Source organism: Cololabis saira, chromosome 1, assembly GCF_033807715.1.
Source record: "Cololabis saira isolate AMF1-May2022 chromosome 1, fColSai1.1, whole genome shotgun sequence".
Taxonomy (NCBI): Eukaryota; Metazoa; Chordata; class Actinopteri; order Beloniformes; family Belonidae; genus Cololabis; species Cololabis saira.
Window position 1 is genome coordinate 39841550 of NC_084587.1, and position 22897 is coordinate 39864446.

General features: G+C 39.2%; 1 protein-coding gene across 1 annotated transcript in view; it reads left to right on the forward strand.

Annotated features, from left to right (window-relative positions):
* The window catches only part of xylt1 (xylosyltransferase I), a 106195-nt gene that overhangs the window by 45155 nt on the left and 38143 nt on the right, over positions 1-22897 (forward strand). Inside the window, exon 2 of the mRNA XM_061722843.1 lies at positions 15366-15951. Within this exon, the coding sequence (XP_061578827.1) occupies positions 15366-15951 (586 nt within the window). The remainder of the gene's footprint in view (positions 1-15365; positions 15952-22897) is intronic.

A 22897-nucleotide genomic window follows, 5' to 3' on the forward strand; every position in this document is an offset into this window, starting at 1 on the left:
AAAAGTTATTTTGGCAACCTGAACATTTTTGCATACCAATCACAAACCCCAGCATAGCAACATTGTTCTCCAACAGCAGCCACTTTCCATTGTACCTCAGCAGTGGTTAATTTCACAATTTATTTTATGGAGTACTCGTAGCCTCCCCAGATACCAATCTGATGGGATCTGATGGCATCTGTGGTAAGCAGGACCAGTCCACAGAGACCCCACCCCCCAACCCACAAGGCCAAATGATACATCATCGCTAACATCCTGGTACCAGGCACTCTAGGACACTCAGATTGTCTTTATCCAGACTCTGACTGGTCAAAGCTCTTTCAGAGCACAAGGAAGACCTGCTCAATATTAAGCAGGTACCTATAATGTTATAGCTGATTAGTGTAATTTATCTGTAGGGGGATCAAATGTGCACATCAAAGTGGATTACTGTCCATTCCATAGTTCTTCATGCATTTTACTTAAAATTAGATATTTTAGCATTAAAATATCAGTCATGTCAGTTGCAAATTGCCATTCATAGATTTACTTGCATGGCTGAATATATGTACCATATACTGCGGACCATTAGGCACACCGCATTATAAGGCGCAACATTTATTTTCATATAAGGCCCACCTGATAATAGGGCGCACTGCCGATTTTTGAGAGAATCTTAGTATTTTAAGTGTGTAAAATACAGTAAATAATATATGGTTACGGTAAAATATCAAATAAAAAATAAACATTAACCCTTAGACCCTCAGGACTCTGCGTCTTTTGTAAAAAAATTTCACTTCTCCATGGCATTAATGTTACATAATAGATTTCTTCTGAAGGCTTTTCCTTCATGCAATGTAATGCTGAAGCGAAACCAGAATGCACCAAATGTAATGCCAAATTTGCATGTCATTTGTATGTTCTGTACACAGGCACAAGTGTCTTTTTATTTACTCGTTGCATATAGAAACTCACATTGATGAAGGAATCTTGCATAAATACAGAGCTATTTATGACATGAAGGGCTTGACCCAGTTTGACCTCAGTGTCACGTGCTGTCTTGCTGCTATTTCAAACAGATTCCTGACATCTCAGCTAAAACTCTACATAATATTTCTTACGTCTTTCCCACCAATTCCTTCATTCAAGATGAAAGAATATCCTGCTACTCAAAATCCCTCTCATTGCCCCCTTTTCTCCCTTTTTCTTTGTTATTCTTGTCCCCTGGTTTGTTTGGGGCCTATGTGAAATGTTTGCAAAGGTCCATATGTTTCTGACACACACGCACGCACACGCACACACACACACACACACACACACACACACACACACACACACACACACACACACACACACACACACACACACACACACACACACACACACACACACACACACACACACACACACACACACACACACACACACCACTTTTTGCACCTCTATAAGAGTCTGTTGTGCTTTCTATCCATGTGGCCTCAATGCATAGAGGGGACCCTGTGTTGCGATGCCAATCCATGGGGGCCTATGATGTCGCAGGGAAATTACAGTCTTCCCTCACTCAAACACTGACTGCACACAGACTAACCCCTTCCCCCACCCTCTTTTTTCTTACATCGCTTAGTGAATGGAATTGCATGGCTGTGCAGTTCAATCACTGTCAAGTGCAAAGAAAAGGGGTCTCTTGTGCAAAATTTCATGATTCACCATTGATTAAATGGGGCTGTCATTTCATGGCTGAACAGGAAGGTGTACAGCAGGAGGAGTAAAGCTTTTTCATGCCCTTTGAGAGATATGGCTCAGAAATCGCCTGATGGGCCCCATTCTAAGCTCAAGATATAAAGTTGTGGGATATATTCAGGGAAGGAAAGAATGCTATAAGCGCGGAAAGGATATAAAGGGGCACAGCAAACTGCCAATATCAGTGCTACCACACTTTAAGCCCCCTGTGAGATAAAAACCTAATATACAGCATGTAAGGCACATTATTTAAAATCCTGTTGTCATCTATAAATTCACACAGCACCGAGGCAGAAGAAGACAGAGGGCCGGATGTTATTTAGAGGGAATGTGTGGCAGATATTGATTTTAATTTTCAAATAGAAGGACTCTTAAGTGCAGTACTATTTAATTTTATTTAATTGTGATCTTCATTGTCAGAATATTCACATGACATGTAAGAAGATTTTATACAACATAATTAAAGGCTTAAACCATTGAAGCCCACTGTCTAGAAAATGAATGAAATGAATCATTCTCTATGGAAAGCGAGGAGGTGTGTTTATGCCAAAAAGTTGCGCAAAGCTCAACTTTATGCAAAGGAGGCATCCAGCGTGAGGGCGTTATTTTACAAAGTTGACATCGCTCTCTGCGGCATTCCTTTCAGGAAGGTTCAAGTTAACTGCTTTAATGTTTGCATAGGAGTGTGGCTGCTCTTTAACAGGTTAAAAGCAGAGTACAACAGGTCTTCACAACCAGAGCAAAACACATCAAGTAGCTTGCTTTTACTGTGTTTTCCTGTGTTTGTGCTAACTTCACCTTGTGGTTTTCTAGTGTCGTGTCAATAGTTACTCACCAGATGCAAATTGGTTTTAAAGCTCCACTTTACAAACAGTCATGATTGGTTTCTTAAATATTTATCATGGAACATATCTGATTTAGCCTGTGTGAGACTGTGGGTAGTGGTCTAAATATTAAAAGTAAAAATCCACAGCTAGTGTTGCATGGCTACCGGTTTTGGTCACAATATGTCTTGTAACATGAAAAAGTATCCTATGGGCAAGTTGACAAAGTTAAAAACATATTTTTTCCCAGACAATTACTGACACAGGACCAGCTGTAGTGAGCTGTGATGGACCTGCTTGGCTGTTGAAAAGGATTGGTCCCATGGGTTGATAAAATGATAAATTAGGAATTTTTATTCTGTGATTCAAGCTCATTTGGTATCAACACCATCATGCTGAAGAATGTAGGATATCCATATCTCTTATGGAGAAAAGTTTGGAAACTTTTTAAATGTTTGTGCCTCGCAGTAACATTCTGAAGCGCTATATTAAAATCGGCTATCCAATTTTTTTTTTATATACTGTACAAGCACACTGGGTAGTGATCTATAAAAAGATCATGATTTTGGCTTTCAGTTAGAGTTTTAAATGAAATTTCTTACGGAGAATTTTAGCCATTTACAGGTGAAGAAATGATTTATTCAGCAGGTGAATCAGTAAATGCTCGATACTAAGATTATGATTTCCTTTTGTCATTGGAAAAACAAGCTTTGGTGCAGCACCTCTTCTGAGACTGTCTGTTAATGAACTGAGTGCTGGCAAGTCTCACGTTGTGAATAATGTTTCACACTTATAATTTGCTATATTGCTGCCTCCTGCTTCAGGTATGTGTTGAAAATATTACTTTTAATGGCAAAGATTACTATCCTCTTAAATAAGAGTGTTTTTATACTGTACATACACATTGTTGCCTGCATACACTAAAACTTATAGCTGGCTTTTTACTTCCACAGAGTACAAATCGCATTTTGTACCGCAGTCACACACACATATCTGGACCTGCACGCATGAACAAAATCACACTCTCATGACCCAGGATAAATGTGACTTGTATTAAACCAGTCTCACAAGTGACTGTGTGTGTGTGTGTGTGTGTGTGTGTGTGTGTGTGTGTGTGTGTGTGTGTGTGTGTGTGTGTGTGTGTGTGTTTGATAATCCATCTATGTAAGCTGTTGGACTGCCAAGAAAAGATTTATAAGGAGCGAAGTTGAACATACTTTGGGGATTTTAGCTTGGACTTTGTTTTCCAGTGTTCTTGTTGTTGGTTCACACTGAGGATAAATCTTTGGGGTGTTTTGAGGTTGTCTCTCTCAACTTTGTTTCTTCTTAATCCAAGTTTAGGGGGAAAGCCCAAAAGGAGAGTTCTGTTCATATCAGTGCAGTATTTTAAAAATGTCTTCTATCTTCTCTGTTGTGGCACTTCAGAGAAATGAACAGATTCTAAATTCGGTTCTCCCCATTAAGGGAAACATTTGCATTTCAAGTACTTATCTTTTGCTGTTAACCAGCGTGACATGTGCTGAGTGTAAATGATGAATCCGTTTTTGCTTCCAGATTTCATATATCCCAAACAGCCAGCAAGATCAATTTTAATTGTCCAGAGTGCAAGTCTCACATACTAATGTACAGAAATACGCAGAGTTAAAGACCAGACAGGAAAAAAGTCAGTTTTTGCATTAAAAATGGAAGGTGGTTATGCACAAAAGTGGTTGTAGTAAACACATAGATCCCTATTTGTGTTTGCTTGACAATAGTTCTTACATCCAGTTCAGCTGGTAAAAATACCCAAAATAAATGTACATGTTTACCCCAGTAGTGTGTTTTAAAAAGTACTTTGTTCTGGTTATCAGTGTTGGCATTTATCTGTGGTATATAAAGCGCCGAGCTTGCAGGTTAGTACTTTTTTTTTAAGTCCATCATTTGTGCTGCACTGTATGAGTGCATGTGGGAGGCTGTATTACAGTACAGAGTGCAGGGCTACATACTTGTGCTGTTGTTACACCTGCATCTTTCACACGAGAGCTGCAGCTTCATCTTAAAGCTCAGGTTGGTGAAGGAGCCTCTTCTTAGATAGAAAGTCAAGCTCAGTGGTTCTTCAAAGCGTTTTGTCATAGCCCTCACCACCTATGAAAAAAAAGCACTTCAAAAGGCACACCCATGTAACACTCTTCTGTAAGACAAGCTATTTATGTCATATTTTAATTGATTTATTTCCCCCTAAAATAAATGCAAATGTAAGCCAAACCAAAAGACAAACAAAAAAGGATATACAGGATATACATGTATCAATCTTAAAAATAATTAATTAAAATCAAATTAGAAAAAGATATAAATACATCTCAAATTTATTACAAAATTCCTGTCAGCCAGTATTCAACTGGCCGCATGTCAATGAGTGTCTGCTGAAATTAAAACTCTCGAAGTAGTTGCAAAACCAAAAATCACAGGTGTTGAGTGAGTACTTTTTGCTTTCATGCCAAATGTAAATGAAAGCTCTGTTATTTGTCAGAAATAAGTTCTTTTGTTTGAAAAATGTGATTGTCAAAAATAATGCCACAAAGTTGACAAAAAAATTTGAATTGAAAATTCTGCATAGTTTGGAAAGATATCCACTGCAGCAGATTAAGCAATTATTTACAGTTATATAAAAGAGATTGTTTACTCTTGGTTGTGTGTTTTTTTTCCTTTGGGTTTATTTCAGCTTGTGGGGTTATCCACATGTTCAGCATATTGATTTGGAGTAGTTTTTTTTTTAGACAGCAGATACCATTCCCATATATGCAGGCATGTGACTGCCACTATTGGCTGGGGAAATAGTTACAATGTAGGTCTAATGTCTTGCCCAGAAACACTTGGGCATGTGAGAGGGCGAAGGATCAACCAGGTGGAGAGTAACAGACAATACTCAGCACAGTGTCACCACCCCAGTTCTAATATTTTAGGTATCATAACATTATACAAGAATCATTTGGTCCTAACAAAGTCTTAAAGCCAAACTCAAGCTCAGATGACAGATGATCTATCATTATTTATTTGACTAAAGCCATGTATCAATTGCACTATTAAACTTTAGGTTTACACTGTAGCTCAAAATTAATGTAAAATCCGCTTTTAAATCCATGATTCAATTTTCATCTTGATTTAATTTTGGCTCCCAGTGATTACAAAACTCACAAAATCAAGAAAACAAAATATATATTGCCACAACTTCTGCCTTTTCTTCTGAATGTTCTGATTAATTCCACTTTGGTCAATAAAAAAGTCCCCAAAATGTAATCATTTTCTTCATACTTTCTTGTGGTAAGCATCAAATGCAGATTTTTCTGTTCTTATTATTCAAAAAAGAGGAACTTGTGTCTGTTGTAATTGGTGAAATGCTCTGTGCTTTTGGTCTCCTTGCCCAGTTAAAATCCATGCTTGCAAACATAGTCTGTCAAGCCACATAGTTACAACAGAAGAATATCCATGAGAGAAAAGAGAAAACTCAGAGACAATTTGTTCACCTTGTCCTCTGTTCAGTGAACATATACAATTTTCTTTCTCTTTACATTGTGCTTCCTTAAGCATTTACAACTGTTCTCTTGTCTTCCTCCTCCAGATATTTGTTACACTCACATGGAAAGACACACTCCCCCTCTGACTTTTTCGCTTCAGGGCTTGTCACAGGGCACGCAAGAGGCATCTGTGCATACCAAACCGAGTCTCATTCAAAGCTGCTGCTAATCATGTTTTTGCGTGCTCAAACACTCATACTTTTAGATTTCATGTGACCTGCATTCTCTAGTTTTACCCTCTGGAAAAGAATGGAGTTAAGGGGATTAGCTCGAGGGACAAAAAGAGAAAGGAAAGTAACAGGAACTCGTACGACTAAATGTAATAGAAACCCCTCAGCCCACTTGCCAGAGAAAGAACCCACCATATTATGTTTCCAGAAACTACAGGGATGTGTCATCTCATTGTCTTTCAGCCATGCATTCCTAGCTTACAAATCTAAAGGTCTCAGAGCCAAAAGAAACCAGTCTCCCACGTCCCACCACATGCCCTTTGTGAAGAACAACAATGTTTTGAAAGCAGTATTTTACTTCAAACCATGATTCTTTCTCGAAGACAAGGAGTTTTGGGTGCTGATTCTAATGAAATAAGAATTAAAAAGTAGATAATAACTACTCAGATGTGTGTTGATCGAGCTAATGATAGGCATTCAATTGTAACTGATGGGGCGCCTTTGGCAAATGAAGATATAACTACATTTTTTACCGTGGTGGCAATTAATACATCATGTTTGTGGAGTAAAATAGCTCATCGAGGCTGGAAAGCCATGAGATGGGCCTAAATGTTTGCACCGCCATGCTCTAAGTCAGTGATTCTCAGACGGGGGTTTGCGGACTCTTGGTGATCTGTGGAGTAATTTCAAAGGATCCATGGGTCTGTGATAATAAAATATACAGTTTTAAAAAATATCCTCGGACATTTATAGAAATATATTATCATTTTACTCACATGATGTGAACAAGACCTTTATCTACCTAAACTAAAGAAGGTAACATGACCTTCTTTTACTCTTTACAAGTGTTTTTCTTTGTATTTTAATAAGAAATCCTGCACCCGTTTGCCTTGTTGAAGTTACTGCATGTCACTGTCATTACAAATGTATCACGATCTGCATCCTTTTCAAATTATGAGCCCCCTAGCGTTTCAGTGGGTATATACACCCTTTATTTCTTTAAAAAGCTTTTATCGTGAAATATTAGTAGGAAGTTGTTAGGGGAATGCTCATTAACTTGCAAATGTCAAGTTAGTGCTCGAAATTGCAATAATGTTCAAAAAACAAAAACAAAGAAGAACACGATAAGCAAAAGACAAAAAAGAAGAAGAAGAAAAAAAGAAGTAGACGATGATGGCTCATATTTAAAAAAAAGAGTTTGTTCCGAAAGTAGCAGACTCCGAGCCACTGGAAAAGAAAAAGAAAACAGAAAACAGACGGCATTAAGAGACTCTATAAAGAAGAATATACAGTATCATATTGGGATTTACAGCAACTGATAGGGACCCTCAGCAGCCTCTGTTTTTTTTTATATGTGGAGAGGTACTGTCAAACCAAGCCATGAAACCAGCACACATGCAGCGGCATCTGAGCAGCAGGCACCGATCATCAGTGTCTGCTCAGTTTTTCACTTGAAAATTGTCCGAGTTCAAGGCAGCGCAAAATCATACATGTGCCGCAAATAAGACTTGAGCAACTTGTCTTCAAGCTTCGTACCAGGTAGTTATTGGAAAGTTACTGCATCTATTCTGTTTCATAATGTTGAAAGGATGCTGTATATATCCTGTTTTGTTAATTTTTTCTACACATTTTTTTTCTACTAATTTATGATTTTTTTTTGTTTCTGGAAAAGGCTGTTTGTGTCAATTTCCACCCCCACCCCTCAGATCGGGGGTTGGCGGAGGGTGCTAACTTGAACTGTGTGTGTGTGTGTGTGTGTGTGTGTGTGTGTGTGTGTGTGTGTGTGTGTGTGTGTGTGTGTGGGCAGGGGGGGTGGGGTGGGGGGTCCTAAGAGTTAATCACCAATTTGCAGGGGGGACCCCAAAAAGATTCAGAACCACAACTCTAAGTAGTTACCCTAAATTTAGAGTAGTTTCATATTCTTTTCTGGTAAAGGCATGGAAACTCCGCAGAGCAGAGCCTGGCCTGACCAAATTCATTCTCATTTCCTGACAATAGCTGTAGGAAAGCAGAGAATTGTTTCTTTCAGTTTGAGAGGATATGAAAAACTCAACTGAGCTCAAGGTAATCACATATAATTAAGTCAGATTTGGCAGTTAGGACACTTGCACTTTCAAAATAACAGACCAATTCGTTGCGCACCCAAAAGCAAATCTATTATATTAGTTTGAGTGGAAACTATACACAAGGACCCCAACACATGTAAGTAAAAGTTCTTAATTTGTTATGATTTTGAAACGCAAACAACAATCCACTAGAGCTCTAGCTTTTAGAAGCAGCACTTTATTCTGTTTAATCTAGCTATGCACACTTACTGTACTATATGCAGAATAAGTACATGAGTACATGAGCCAAGAAGAAAGTAACCACAGAAATCTAAGATTTTGCTGGACTGAATGTGGCTTGCACAGTTGGCTTGGCAAAATGCTTTGCTTGAAAGCTCTGGATGTGGCTATAAGCCTCAGAAGAATGGAACAAAACAGCCTGAGCTGTGTCTAGTGAAATCTAGAGTTTGGACACGTGAGTAGCCACGTTGGTTCTTGTTTTTGTTTAGTTTTTTTGTTTTTTCACTTGGCCAGATCAGTAGCTTGTTTTGATAAGACTATAGCCTCTGCTCTGCCGTATTTTCCGCACTATAAGGCGACTTAAAAAAAGGCTGTGTGCCCTATAACCAGGTGCGCCTTATGCATGAATTTTGTTCTGCTTACTGACCCCAAACCAATTTTATGTTTTTATGTTTAAGTGTGACTTTGGCAGCGATTGATTGTCAGACCATTCAGCTGACACATTAAAGTCGGTCCCTGGTTGGATACGGGTTGCAACGTCAGACAACATTAGATAACTAATTATGTAGCGCTGCCAACTAAAACATCAACCAACGTCCAGTCAACTTTACACAATTACTTTACATTACATGATGTAAATTATATCTATCAATTACTTTTACAATGTTAATTAAAATTCAAGCCAATGTTTTTAGTGTAGGGCTGTGCGATTAATCAATTTTAAATCTAAATCGTATTTATTAATCACAATCGATGTTAAAAAAAGGAAAATCGGAAAATTGATTTTCCTTTTTTGCAGCTGGCTGCATTACAGACAGAGCTCGTCTAGTCATCTTTGTTTGGTCAAGAAAATTGTAAATGTTATCACTTTACTAAACTCAAGGAGGGTTTACAGTATCTTTCAATTGCACTTCATTCCCAATACGGAAATTTGTTTGCTATTTTTCTTTAAAAATAAAGATAAAATATTTGAAAGAATTTATTCCATTGTCTTTTGTAGTTTTACCAAAGAAATCGAAATCGAAAATCGGGTTTTCAGAGAAAAAAATCAGGATTTTATTTTTGTCCAAAATCGCCCAGCCCTATTTCAGTGTAAACCAATTTTCAAATCTATATCACAATCCAATTATAATCAAAGTGATTAGGTTGCAACGCTAAATGAAACACCCACACATGCTAACTGCTATGAAAGCCGCCTAATTTAAGCATCTGAAACCAAATCTCAAAGCCTCATTTCCTTAGCCCCCCCACAATGATCCTTACTTTCACATAACTACACTTTTGAGTGTTAGGGCATGAAATGTGCAATTCACCTAAAATAATAAAATAAAATATTTTTTCCGCCAAGACCTAAATAATTTAGGTTGCCTCTACTATACATGGGTTCAATTCTTCAGATCAAATCAGATTTATTAATCACAATCGATGTTAAAAAAAGGAAAATCGGAAAATCGATTTTCCTTTTTTGCAGCTGGCTGCATTACAGACAGAGCTCGTCTAGACATCTTTGTTTGGTCAAGAAAATTGTAAATGTTGTCACTTTACTAAACTCAAGGAGAATTTACAGTATCTTTCAATTGCACTTCATTCCCAATAGGGAAATTTGTTTGCTATTTTTCTTTAAAAATAAAGATCAAATATTTGAAAAAATCTATTCCATTGTCTTTTGTAGTTTTACCCAAAAAATCGAAATCGAAATCGAAAATCAGGTTTTCAGAGAAAAAAATCAGGATTTTGTTTTTGTCCAAAATCGCCCAGCCCTACCTCAGATGCTCGGGCAGCTGTGTATTAATTCCGACGGTGCGTCACTCTCCCATGTAGTGCCAGACGCCACGTCTTGCTCAGAGTATTGCAGGCACTCAGTTCAGGTAATTAATCTGAGCTTGTTAGCCACATGGCAGGCAGCTTGTAGCGGAGCTGCTTAAGTGACAGAGCACACATAGCATACTCAGTACTGTTGTGAAAATAATTTAATTGTTTAGTCTTTTTTGGGTGGTTATCCTGTCTGTACACCAGCTTTTGTAATGACAGACTGTGCAGCACTGGCAGATACAGTAGTTTATCTCAGCATGGCCCCATAGAAATGATGCCTTTCAAAGGAAGCAGGCTTGGTGGGTGGGGTGAATATGATATGCGCTGCTACCGTTCTTTCCTTTGCATTTACCATGGGACTGCAAGAGAATATGACGGCATTAGGGAGGAGGTGAGGGGGTGGCACAGATTGGCCGCTTCTCTACCTCAAGCAAGGGAAGATATAGCAAAAGGGGGAAGGAGGAGGAGGAGAGGAGTGAAGCTGGACAGGTGCTGAGAGAGAGATATGTGCTTTTTTTCCTCCACTTTACAGGAGATTGTGAAGTGGGGAGCAGGAAAGAGAGAAAAGGGACAGGTGAAATATTTCCCCCCCTGTGGGAGAGGAAATGAGGAAAAGTGAAAAGGGCCAGCTCAGTATTGAGAAATGTACTAACCCATCCCCAGAGGGGGCGCTCAAACTCCCAGTCCCAAAGGCCTCTCTCTAAATGTACCTACCAGTGATGGATGATTTTTATGTTTACCCCCTCTTCTTTTTCCTCACTCTTCAGCAGAGCTCAGGGAGCCTATATCATGTGTGTGTGTGTCTTTGAGTGTGCATGTCTGTGTGTGTAGGTTGTGTGGGTCTGTGTGTTTGCACAACCACCTTTCCGCATGCCAGGCAATACTAGATTTGCTTCCCTGACATTCCCAGGCAGCAGAAAACATATACCCTTTAACAATCGATGGTTCCCCTAAGCTCCCAGCCCCATCTACAGTCCGACACAGCCCCATTTCCAGTGGCTGCATGCACCACTATTAATCCTGTGCCCACTGCTTCCTGCTCGGAGCCGGCTCCCTGAGATTAAAGAGCAGCATGTCCACTAGAGTCCTTTCCTCACAAAAGCACACTGTGAAGATTGTTTATCCAGAGGAATGTCCTCAGTATGATCTTACCAATGCTACTGTTTTCCACTTCAGGCCACATGGGGCTTTCTGACTTTTACATTATATTGCATTACATTACTTAGGTGCCGCCCCAATAATCTCACAGGAGTCACATTTGAGAGGTGACTGGTGTTTCTACGACGGAGTATTAGGGCCAAACAAAAAAACAAAAAAAGGAAATTACGAGAATAAAGTCATAATGTAATGAGAATAAAGTCGTAAAATTACGAGAATAAAGTCATAATATTACGAGAATAAAGTCGTAAAATTACGAGAATAAAGTCATAATATTACGAGAATAAAGTCGTAAAATTACGAGAATAAAGTCATAATATTACGAGAATAAAGTCGTAATATATTATAAATATATAAATATAACTTCACAAGATGCTCAATATTCCTCATTTTAACACAGGGAGAAGATGCTCTTCCTGTTAGAGTTCTCATGAATTATATTCTCATAATATTACGACTTTATTCTCCCAACATTACGACTTTATTCTCGTAATGTTACGACTTTATTCTCGTAATGTTACGACTTTATTCTCGTAATTTTACGACTTTATTCTCGTAATATTACGACTTTATTCTCATAATATTACGACTTTATTCTATTACGACTTTATTCTCGCAACATTACGACTTTATTCTCGTAATTTTACGACTTTATTCTCATTATATTATGACTTTATTCTCGTAATTTCCAAATTTTCTTGTCTTAGTTTGGCCCTAATACTCCGTCGTATGTTTCTCCTCTGACCAATACTAGTATCGTTCAGCTAAGACGTTCAGGGGCGCTCTGGTGTTGTTTCATACGTGCATGTTCCCAGTTTCACCGTGTCTTTCATTTTCCCATATCTCTCACAGTAGGAATGAAAGTAGAAGTGTCTCCAGGGCAAACACATGTTTCTTTTTCTCTCGCTCTTTCCCCTAAACAAAAGCACTTCAGGGTACACTTTTAGAACAAAATCCACAACAAACATGAGGTTTACACACGTAATCACAACTGCACACAGATTCATTTCACCTCTGCAAACATCCAGTGATTTGCAGTGCATGGATTAGCCTCCTTAAGCATTCCCTTTGAAACTCCCCAAATAGGGATTTCTTTTTAGGTGATCACAGGCCTTAGCAGCTGTTACACACGGGATTAGCAGGTTCTGCCATTCATAGGAGCGTGGTGTGTTTAAACTGACAGGGGGAAGAAAGCAGAGCGACAAGACAGTGAGGAGAAGGCAGTGAGGTTATGACAGGCAGGACCAGAGAAATAGTTAAGAATTATAAAGGGGTGTGTGATGGTGAGAAGAGAGGAAAGGAGTTGTGAGAGATGTGAAATGGGGAACATATGAACAAAAAAGAGGAGTGAGATGTGAGGGAGAAAGGATGAAGAGGAACAGGGCTGTGGGAAGAGAAGTGTGAATGGCAGACGAAGATCCTTTAAATTTGATTAATATTTATTGTGATCTTAAAAAATATTTAAACAAACAATAGCTTATGAACTACAAATTAAATTATAAATATTGTCAACCATGTTCTCAGTACTGAACAGATTGGTCTAAAATTCTATTCACATTTTCGGTTGTTTTCTCATTCTTTATGTTCGTATCGATTTCTTTTCCCCTTACTTTTCTTCAAAACTTTATATTTTCATAATAGTTGTGATACAGACTCTCATCGGTGCGCCTTTTACTTTTTGATTGAGTGACCGACTTTTCTCTTGTCATCCCAAGCCATACTTTTACAATCTCTGCCTTTCATCTTTCTGTTATTAGGGGAAAATCCCTTTCAGGAGCTATAGAATGAGTAGCATGTTATTGACAAAAGGGTTCCCAGCACTGCGCTAGAACTAGGGCTGGGCGATATATCGAGATTTTAATATATATCGATATATTTTCAAACGCGATATGGTACGAGACAATATCGTTTATATCGATTTAAAAAAAAAAATATATTTTTTTTTTTTATTATTTTGATATAGCTTATTTTGTGACAAATTGACTTGAATGTTTTATTTGAGATTTGCACAAATGTTTTGTTATTTGCACAACTGTCAACCTCAGTGGAAAAGTCTGCCTGTTACTGTCTACATTGTATTAATTGTACAGTGTATTTTAATTTAATTGTTATGCAGGAAAGGGATATTTGTTTTATTTTATTCAAGAAGCATTTTATTCTATATATGCAGGCAGTTTATTTTTATTTCATTTGTTTTATACATGTTGATATTGTGCAGACCTCTGTTAATAAAGGAACCTGTGTGACATTTGGCACGAAGCTTTGTATTAAAACTGACTGTTTTTTTTAAGGGTTTGGCTCAGAAAAAAATGAAGCTAACAGAGATGCTATGCTATAATGCTTTGGGGGAAACCCCAATTATGGCACAGAAAAAATATCGAGATATATCGAGTATCGCCATTTAGCTAGAAAATATCGAGATATGACTTTTGGTCCATATCGCCCAGCCCTAGCTAGAACAATTAAATATTTCTTCTTTCGTCTCTACTGGCTCCAAAAAAGAAGACTAATGGCAAGTCTAATCAACTTAAATCTATCCAGTTTTATGAGAATCAGACCTCGACAAAGGAAGAAGCTAACAGGGAGAATGTTATTTACTTTCTATTCATTTTTGTGTTTCACTTGTATATCAACGCCGCTTGTCTCTTTGAAGGTCAAAGGGTGTCACTTTGTCATGTTTGTAATTGCGCTGGTACAAGGTGTTTACAGAGTAGAGGGGGTGATCGGTTGATAATGCCAGAGGGGTAGAAAATACATTACCATAGTACACACATCTGCATCTCACTTGCTTACTTAGACTTTTTTCTTCTTCAACCACACACACACACACACACACACACACACACACACACACACACACACACACACACACGCACATATACTTCTCTCCATTTACTTCGTATTGGACGGGAAGAGACACATCACGGATCCCTGTTATGAGTGTTATCTTTCCTTGGCTGCTGTTCGTCATACCGTTCCCTTTCACTTATTACCCCATCGCCTCTACACTCGCTTGTCTAGCAAGGTCCGTAACAATAGTGTGACAGTCGCGCAGATTCCTTAGATATCATTTGATGCATCGGAGCACATTTCACTTAAGCAAGCCAACCTTTCCTGGAGGCAAAGTTCATATGTCATGCCAGTGCTTCATCTTACATTCCACACTCATTAACGCTTTTTCCTCTTTCTGCTATGCCTTTTGCCCTTCCTTTGCTTTCAGCAAAAACTACTAGAAAGATAGGGGAAGTGTACATTCAGACATGCAAATACACACTTACACGGTATGTCACATATGCAGACTGAAATTGCAGCCAGATGCCATACTGCTACAGTTTCTTCACGTTGTTATATGTCTCCAATGAAAAAAGAACTATGCATGTGCTTGCACACGTGCACAATCTCAAAAAGCCACACTAACTCACAATGAAATTTTGGCCCTTCATCGCCTCTTGGTAATCTCTGTATAGAGCATTTAAGGGGCAATTTAATTGAAACTGTGACTAATCTGATGTTGGCACACACTGTTGGAGCCTTCAGTCCAGCATCACCTCTTGTTAGGCCTCACCTTGTAGTCCTCACCCTCAGTACCTCACCACTTAATTTTATGCATCACAGTTCAATGTTCAATGCCATCGCGAAGCGCTGCCCACTCATACATGTCACAATGATTGTTAATCTGACACTTAATATTCACTACGCTCACTCAGTTCTGATCATATTACTTTTCTTTGCCCCCCCCCCCCCCCCCCCCAACAATTTTTCTCCCTTTCCTTCTCCCCTTCCCCACTATTTACCCAATGCGTCCCTTGTCTTATTTTCCTTTTTTCCATTTTCTGTCTCCAGGATGGATATTACTCCCACCGGCCGAAGGAAAAAAGTAGAGTTGACAGCAACAACGAGAACTCTGTGCCCAAAGACTTTGAGAATATGGATAATAGTAACTTTGGTGCACGTTCACAGCCACACAGGCAATCTGTAGGGGCCAAAGGCAGTAAGCAGCGGGAGCGTCTGCAGGAGAAGGCTCAAGCTCAGCAACAAAGCTGGAAGGACAACTCCCCGAGACTAGGCCGCAGCTCAAACGAGGTTCTCCCGGTAGGCCACCAGTCCCTGACAGTCGGAAACATCAGCTCATACCCTGGAGGTCAAGGCCTTGTGGGCGGTGCACAGCAGCACTACCGTGTCTCTCAGGTCCATCATGCTCAGTCACAGCACAAATCTCAGCACCCCCACAAGAAACAGGCAACTGCAGCAACACTGGAGGTGACGTACGACCAGCCGCCCAAGTGCGAGATCAGTGGGAAAGAAGCTATTTCAGCCCTGTCTCGAGCCAAGAGCAAGGAGTGCCGGCAACAGATTGCTGAGGTGTATTGCAGACACAAGGAGGGCCAGTTAATGCCAGAGAAGGTCACTCGTTACTGCCCAATTGAAGGTAAGCACAACATTTTGCATTAAAGTGACTGATAGTTTGATTTTGGTGTAAATGGTCCTTTCAGCAGAGTGCATGCACGCAAAAACATCTCTTAAGCTTCTGAGTGTAGGTGCATCACTAAGTTGTAAAATGTCAGTTTAAAGGAGCTTGAGGCCGGATTGTGGCAAGATTTATGAAAAAAATCCGTATACATTTTAAGTTTTCTAGTAATAATGTCAGATGAAGCGTTCCAAACCAAAAAGAATGAGCCCTCTAGTGTATCTCTCATTTGCCTTGAACAGGCTGTGTGCTGCAAAATGTGCTGCAATTCGGTCCCGAATTTCCCGCGCTGGGCTGTGGATGTGACGTCAAATGACGCTGCATGTGCGTTCTCCCCGTTCTCCCGTGCCGGCTTCACCGTTGGCTGCAGTACCCCCAACGGCCGTCGTGGTGAAGGGTGGCGCTAGAGAGTCTCATTTCTTAAAAGGAGCCTCATGCTCCTTTAAGGAAATATTTAGTTTTTAAATTTTAAATATTTAAATTTTTCCAATTGAGCTGGTATATAATGCAGTCGACCCCTGTGGCTCTGTATAGGAAAGCGTGGGTAGAAAATGTTTGGATGGATGGATTTTTCCAATTTACAGTGCAGGAAACCCAATATAGTACAAGAAAATAAGATTAAGTTCAGCAAAGAATAAGTGAAGAAGAACAACCTGTTTCATTTGGGTTCTTTCCATGATTTTTTGACTACATATATCTTAGAAAATATTAATCAAATTCAAAATCAAGGGTCAGGAAACTAAAAAAAAATCTCCTTTAAAGTAATCCAGGGTGTTGAGTGTCTTTTCTTTTATATATTGACATTTTGCTTCTCTTTTTAGTATGTTCTCTGTAGTCTGACTTTAGCAGAGTCAAGGACATTTTCATTTTCTTATGTGTAATTGGTGAAGAAAATTGTTGGAGAAAATTGGGATTCTGTTTGTATTTGGTTTGTTTAAATAAGCTGGATGTTGAACACAGGTTCTTCCTTCTTTTTCAGACACACAAACATTTTTTTTTCAGAATTAATGGGCGTCTGCAGGCTTGTTGTAAATTCTGTAAATAAAATCTGTTGCAGCTGCAGCTATCAGCAGCACACCTCAGCAGGCATGTTTAGGTGGACGTCAAAAGTATATGAAAGTGCACACATGGTAGTGGACTAAATGCAGTATGGACAGCAGGAGATGAGGAGAAGGCTATTATACATGCTGGCTTTTTTGATGAGATACCTTCCTGGCCCTTGCACATGTTATTTAACATAAGGAGGCACAGTGATTTTGCAACTTCTGTATGTTCACTCCACCAGGAGCAGGAGTATCATTCGTCTATGCCTAAGCTCTTTTCATCTCGTGCAGCAACTCACATTCTGCCCAAACTGACAGTTTGATCAAAAGAGATAACAAAATTGAAAAGAGCTTTCCCTTGGTGGCTTTGCTGTAACAACACAACTAAATTAAATCAATTTTCTCTCTCTGCGTCTGTCTCCTTGCTGCCTGCCAACATGTTATCTTTGTCTTTCTCTCGTCCCGTCTCTGTAACCCTGCCCAGTTCAAGTCATAACCCCGTTAGCTGAAAACTGCCCAATTTGATTTGATCTGTATTTTGTCCTTGAGGCTTTGGCTTGATTACATGCTATGACAGATACAAGCGAAAACAGACGGCAAAACAAGGGCTTCCGCACTTGCGCAGAAATCTGTAAACAGAGAAGTACAAGTGATGTGTATGACGCAAGCATTTCAGAAAGTTGCATAGAGGGAGTAACAACGGAGCCACGTAAACGGTGTCTTCAAATCCTTCCACTCTGGAACGGGTGTCAAAAATGATCGTTTATAGATAACCAAAACTACGGCTTTGTATGGATGATATGCTGGTTTTATAAAATACTTTTGCGTTTAGGCCGGAGCTTGTCTTCGTGTGAATGGGGACTAAGAGGTATTCACTATGTTAAAACACATCATTCATTTGGGATGCTGCTGCATTGCAGTATTTGGTCTTGTGCAGTTTACATGTCGATGCTCAGTCCTATTTCTTCCCCCAAATGCATCCATTGGTATTAGGGCTGCAACAAAGTTGACAAAAATCGATGTCAAAATTAATTGCCAATGAATTTAATAACGGATTAATAGTTGGTTATGTCATCACGTGTCTGCTTTAAGCTCTGGGTTGCAAATTTACGACACTTCTTAAAGGAATAATGGTGTTCATATTCCTTTTGACATCAGCCAACATAACAGCTCAAAAAAATAATATTTTTGTCTCTGTTTACGACTCGCTCTCTCTCTCCAGTTTGGAGTGTCTTACCTGTAGGCACACACATGTGTCTGTGTGAGTACATCGATGCAGAACTCCACCATGAGCGATACAGAGAAAATTCTAAAATCAGGACCAAAAACATGTTAGTTTTCTTCTGATACTAAAAGCCAAATAGCTCCCCAAAAGTCTATAAAACTCTTCATAAATCTCACTATTCAAAGCTGCTGGTGGTCACGTGTACATTTACTGCAGTGTTAAGTGTACCTGTATCATACAGTACACCATCGGAGAGCTTGTGTTTTCTACTCTCAGAAACCGTTTAAATTTAAATTTTCCACCAACCATTTAGTAGTATCAGTAGTGGGAAGCTACAAATGTGTGTCCATAGACTCTTAAGGGGCGGATATACTTGCTTTTTGAGCCTGCGTTCGCATCCGTTTGCGTCCGTTCGCGTTCACAACCAACTGCAACGTCGCTCGCGTAGTACGCGATAGGGCTGCAGCGATTCATCGACGTTGTCGACAAAAATCGATAGTCAAAATTGTTGACAATTGTCGCCAAATGTGTTTTTCCAATGAAGTGAGGCGTCTCACTTCAATACAATCTCTCCGTCTCTGCTAGCGGTGGCGGGTAAAACAAAATACGGCGTCCTGTACAGCAGCTGATTAATCACCTAACCGGACTATGAATTGCCAAATAACGTAAACCATTTTATTTAGCTATTGTGTTTTGATATTAGCCTAAAGATTGTTTTAAGGCATGTGCCAACTGATGACAAAACATTGAAAACAATTTCTTCAGTCAAATTGACTATTAAAATGGTCAAAGCCCGAATTGGTTTACGTTTGAGTGTAGAAAAAAACGCTTCATAGATTTTATCAACTGAAAAATTATGTATGAGTATTCAATTAAATTTTTCTGAATTCAATTTTATTTATATAGCATCTATTACAACAGAAGTTGTCTCTAGGTGCTTTCCAGAGACCCAGAACAGGACCCCCGAGCAATTATTACATAAACATAACATAAACAATGGCAGGTAAAAACTCCCCTAGTGAGAGAAAAACCTTAAGCCAAACAGTGGCAAGGAAAAACTCTAGAGCAGGACCTGGATCATAAAGGGGGAACCTTCCTGCCAGACGCCAGGTGGGCAGAGCAAGAAAAGAGAGAGAAACAGAAAAAGGAGGGAGACACAGACACAATGGCTAACTGGTGCAGTACAGGGATGACTATATAAGCAGATGTAGACAGCAGACACTGAGGTGGTCAGAGGGGGGGGGCTGCAGGCATCTACCAGACATCCACACAGACAGGTGGAATTAAGCAGTGGGATGATCAGAGGGTTGGACTGCAGGGCAGCATGCAGCTCCTGAAGCTCTGGCTTGCAAACATGCACAGAAGAGAAAAGGGAGGGGACAGACCAGCACAACAAACTACAAGAACAATTATGGTTATGAGAAACATCTAATTAATAAGGGGTATGTGTATATATATTAATGAGGGTATGTATGTGAAAATGTGAATATGGCTCGTTGTGCAAAGCTTAATGCTAGAAAAGCACTGTACAAATGCAGCCCCATTTTAACTAAGCCAAAATTCTGTGATATGACCTTTTAAAAAGTTGGTTATAAACAAATGCCCACAATCCTAAATATACTCAAACACTTTTGTAAAGGAAAATGAGTCAAACTGATACCTTCATACATAAAAAGTTATTGCTTTTAAGTGTGGTTGTAGAAGTGACTTGATGGTGAAGTGTACCTAGATTTTCCACACTTCCTCTGCTTATTGGCTGTCTGCTTATTTATTCGGATATATAAAACTGTAACGAAAAGAGGGCATTTATGTGCAGCTGGTGGAGCGAGGTTCTTGAAGAAAGGTTTTTTCTGTAGATTTTCCTGCACAAAAGCTTTACTGGAGGTGCCAGTAGAATGTTTATTTCAGTGTTCATTCATGTATTGCATATCGCAGTGTAGTCCTTTAGAGTTTTTCAGTAAAAATGGGTCACAGTCTGGCTATCATATCTCATGTAACTGTCTTTTATTCAGGGACAGAGAGAGATTTATTTTATTTTTAAGTATACATTAAAACAACCTGTTGTTCATTTAAAGTTGTCCTTACTTTCAGAAGATGAAACTAGTATCCTGAATGAGGTTGTTTTATAATTAACTGTTTTACTTACTGCATGGCATTTTCACCAAACATTTCAAACATGTTTAAAATTGTAACTATGGTTGTGTATTTAATGTGTAGTGTACTCTATCTATATTTTTTGAGGGCAAGCTGGCTTATCTACTGTTGCTGACTGTCTAAATTATGTTAATAAGTTATGATGAAATTACATTTCTTGGACCTGTTCTGAATGACAGGGGTCGCTGCTGCTGTTTGTGTCCCTTGCCAATAAAACGATGCAGCTTTTGTTGTTTGAAACTGGGGCAAGTTTAAGGCAAAAATTCAAGAACTTAAAAGTTCAAAAAAAGTCTTTATTGGAAAACATTCACACAAAATAAGCGTTCTTATATGAACTTAACGTTGTAGTCTAAAGAGAAACGTGAATCTCAATTTAAACACATAAATACAGATGCCTTAGCATTTGACAGTTGTATGATTTCGTCATTTTTTAATCCAAGAGGTTTACTAATTCGTTATAGATTATACTTTTAATAGTACAAATATTATGCACTTATACCATAAGTAGGACTGAAGTGGGTAAAGAAAATGAAATAATCAATGTTAGAGAAAATTGACCTTTGATACCAAACACAAAATTACATTTACTGTACAATAGTTATAATGGCGTGATGACAGTTTGTCAGAACAAGCAGAAGATTGATGTCAGACTCCACAAATAGCGCCCACTACTTTAGCACAGTTCTGCATGTACAAATCACAACAGCAGCCACAAACAGCGTTAATGTTAGTGTACTAATTAAATTGTGACCAAGGTTTAAACCTCTCTGGCAGATGCAGCCACATGTCAGACACTGATTTTGTAAAGCCAAAGTCCCACTGCTTGCTATTGCTGCCACTATGCCATTTATGCCGGTCCCTACTGAAAAACATTGAGATGTAAAGTTATTGTGAGATCACGCAAAGTTATTGGGAAGGAACACAAAGGTATTGCAAGGGAACTCAAAAATAAAGAATCTCATGCTGTCCCTTAGAGCAGGGGTTCTTAACGTTTCTGACCTTGGGGCCCAATTTTTTCAGTACAGAGTGGCCCGGGGCCCATTAAATATAAACACTGTATAGCAGGGGTATTCAACTAAAACTTTAAGAGGTCCATTTAGAGAAAGTTTATTCAAGCGAAGGTCCAGAACACTATAATATATATATATATATATATATATATATATATATATATATATATATATATATATATATATATATACATTTTTTTTTTCAAGTAGCCTCATAGTTGTATCAACATCTGCATCTGACTGTTATATTTAAAAAAGTACATATTTGCCACTTAACATGTGTAACTTGAATTAAACATATTTTTTTCTCTTAGGGTGCTTTCACACCTGTACCGTTTCAAGCAGTTGTACCGGAACAGGGAACGTTTCCCCCTAAAGATCGGAACGTTTGGTATATGTGAACACAACAATCGTGCTCTGAAACGGTACAAAACAAGCGTTCCGAGATCACCTAGGAGAGGTGGTCTCGGCCAGATTCCAATCGAGACCTGAACGGTTCATTTTTTTATTTGTAGTGAGAACATAATCCACACAGCAACCGATACAACTCCATTCATTGTGTATGTGCTGCCGGCGCAAGGAGAGGAGTCGGTGCAGCCTCCACCACCTTCTCTCCTATTGGACATGCCGAGATGTTGTCCCAGCACAGCACAAATTAAACATTGTTTGAAATTAAACAATGTTCAATTCGGGCCCCGAATTGAACAGCAGCGCAAACCCGGCTGCGGCAGGCGGCCTCTCGTCCGCTGCCGGGCTCCGCTCTGCGCCGAGCGCATAAGCCTGATTTATGGTTCCGCGTTAAATCGACGCAGTGCCTACGCCGTACTTTACGCTGTAGGCTCTGCGTTGGTGTAACGCGGAACCATAAATCAGCCAAAGCCAACGGCTGCGGTCTGCGCTGCGCTGAAAGGGGCGTGTTGTTTATCCCGGGGTGCGGAAGAGGAAACTCCTTCCGCGTTCATTTGACCAATCAGAGAGCAGCTGGTTAGCGCATGGAATTTGTTATCAGCTTTGAAACGGTACAGACGTTTGCCTTGTGAACACAAATTCCACAAACGAGAAACGGAACAACTGTATCGATTCAGCCCCTGAAACGGAACAAAACAAACGGGCCACAGGTGTGAAAGCACCCTTAAAAATAAAATAGATTTTATTTATTTTTCAAATGCTATGCTTATTTTATTTCTCTACCAGCAGTTTGAATTTCCCCTTTTCTTTGTTAATTCAACAAGTCTCAACACATTTTTATAATAAATGAATATAAACACATCTTAACAATTGAACAGTTTTGCAGTTTCTCTTTCTTCCCCTCTTATAATTGTATGCCCCCACTTTCTGTTGTTCAGTGAGAGAACTGAGCTCTAATTTCTCCTGTCAGGACTTTAAATCTGGGCTGGATGGTGTCAGGTTCTCATATGCATTTAAAGGTACTCATTGATGACCCTGGAACGATATTTAGTTTTAATTATGTTCAT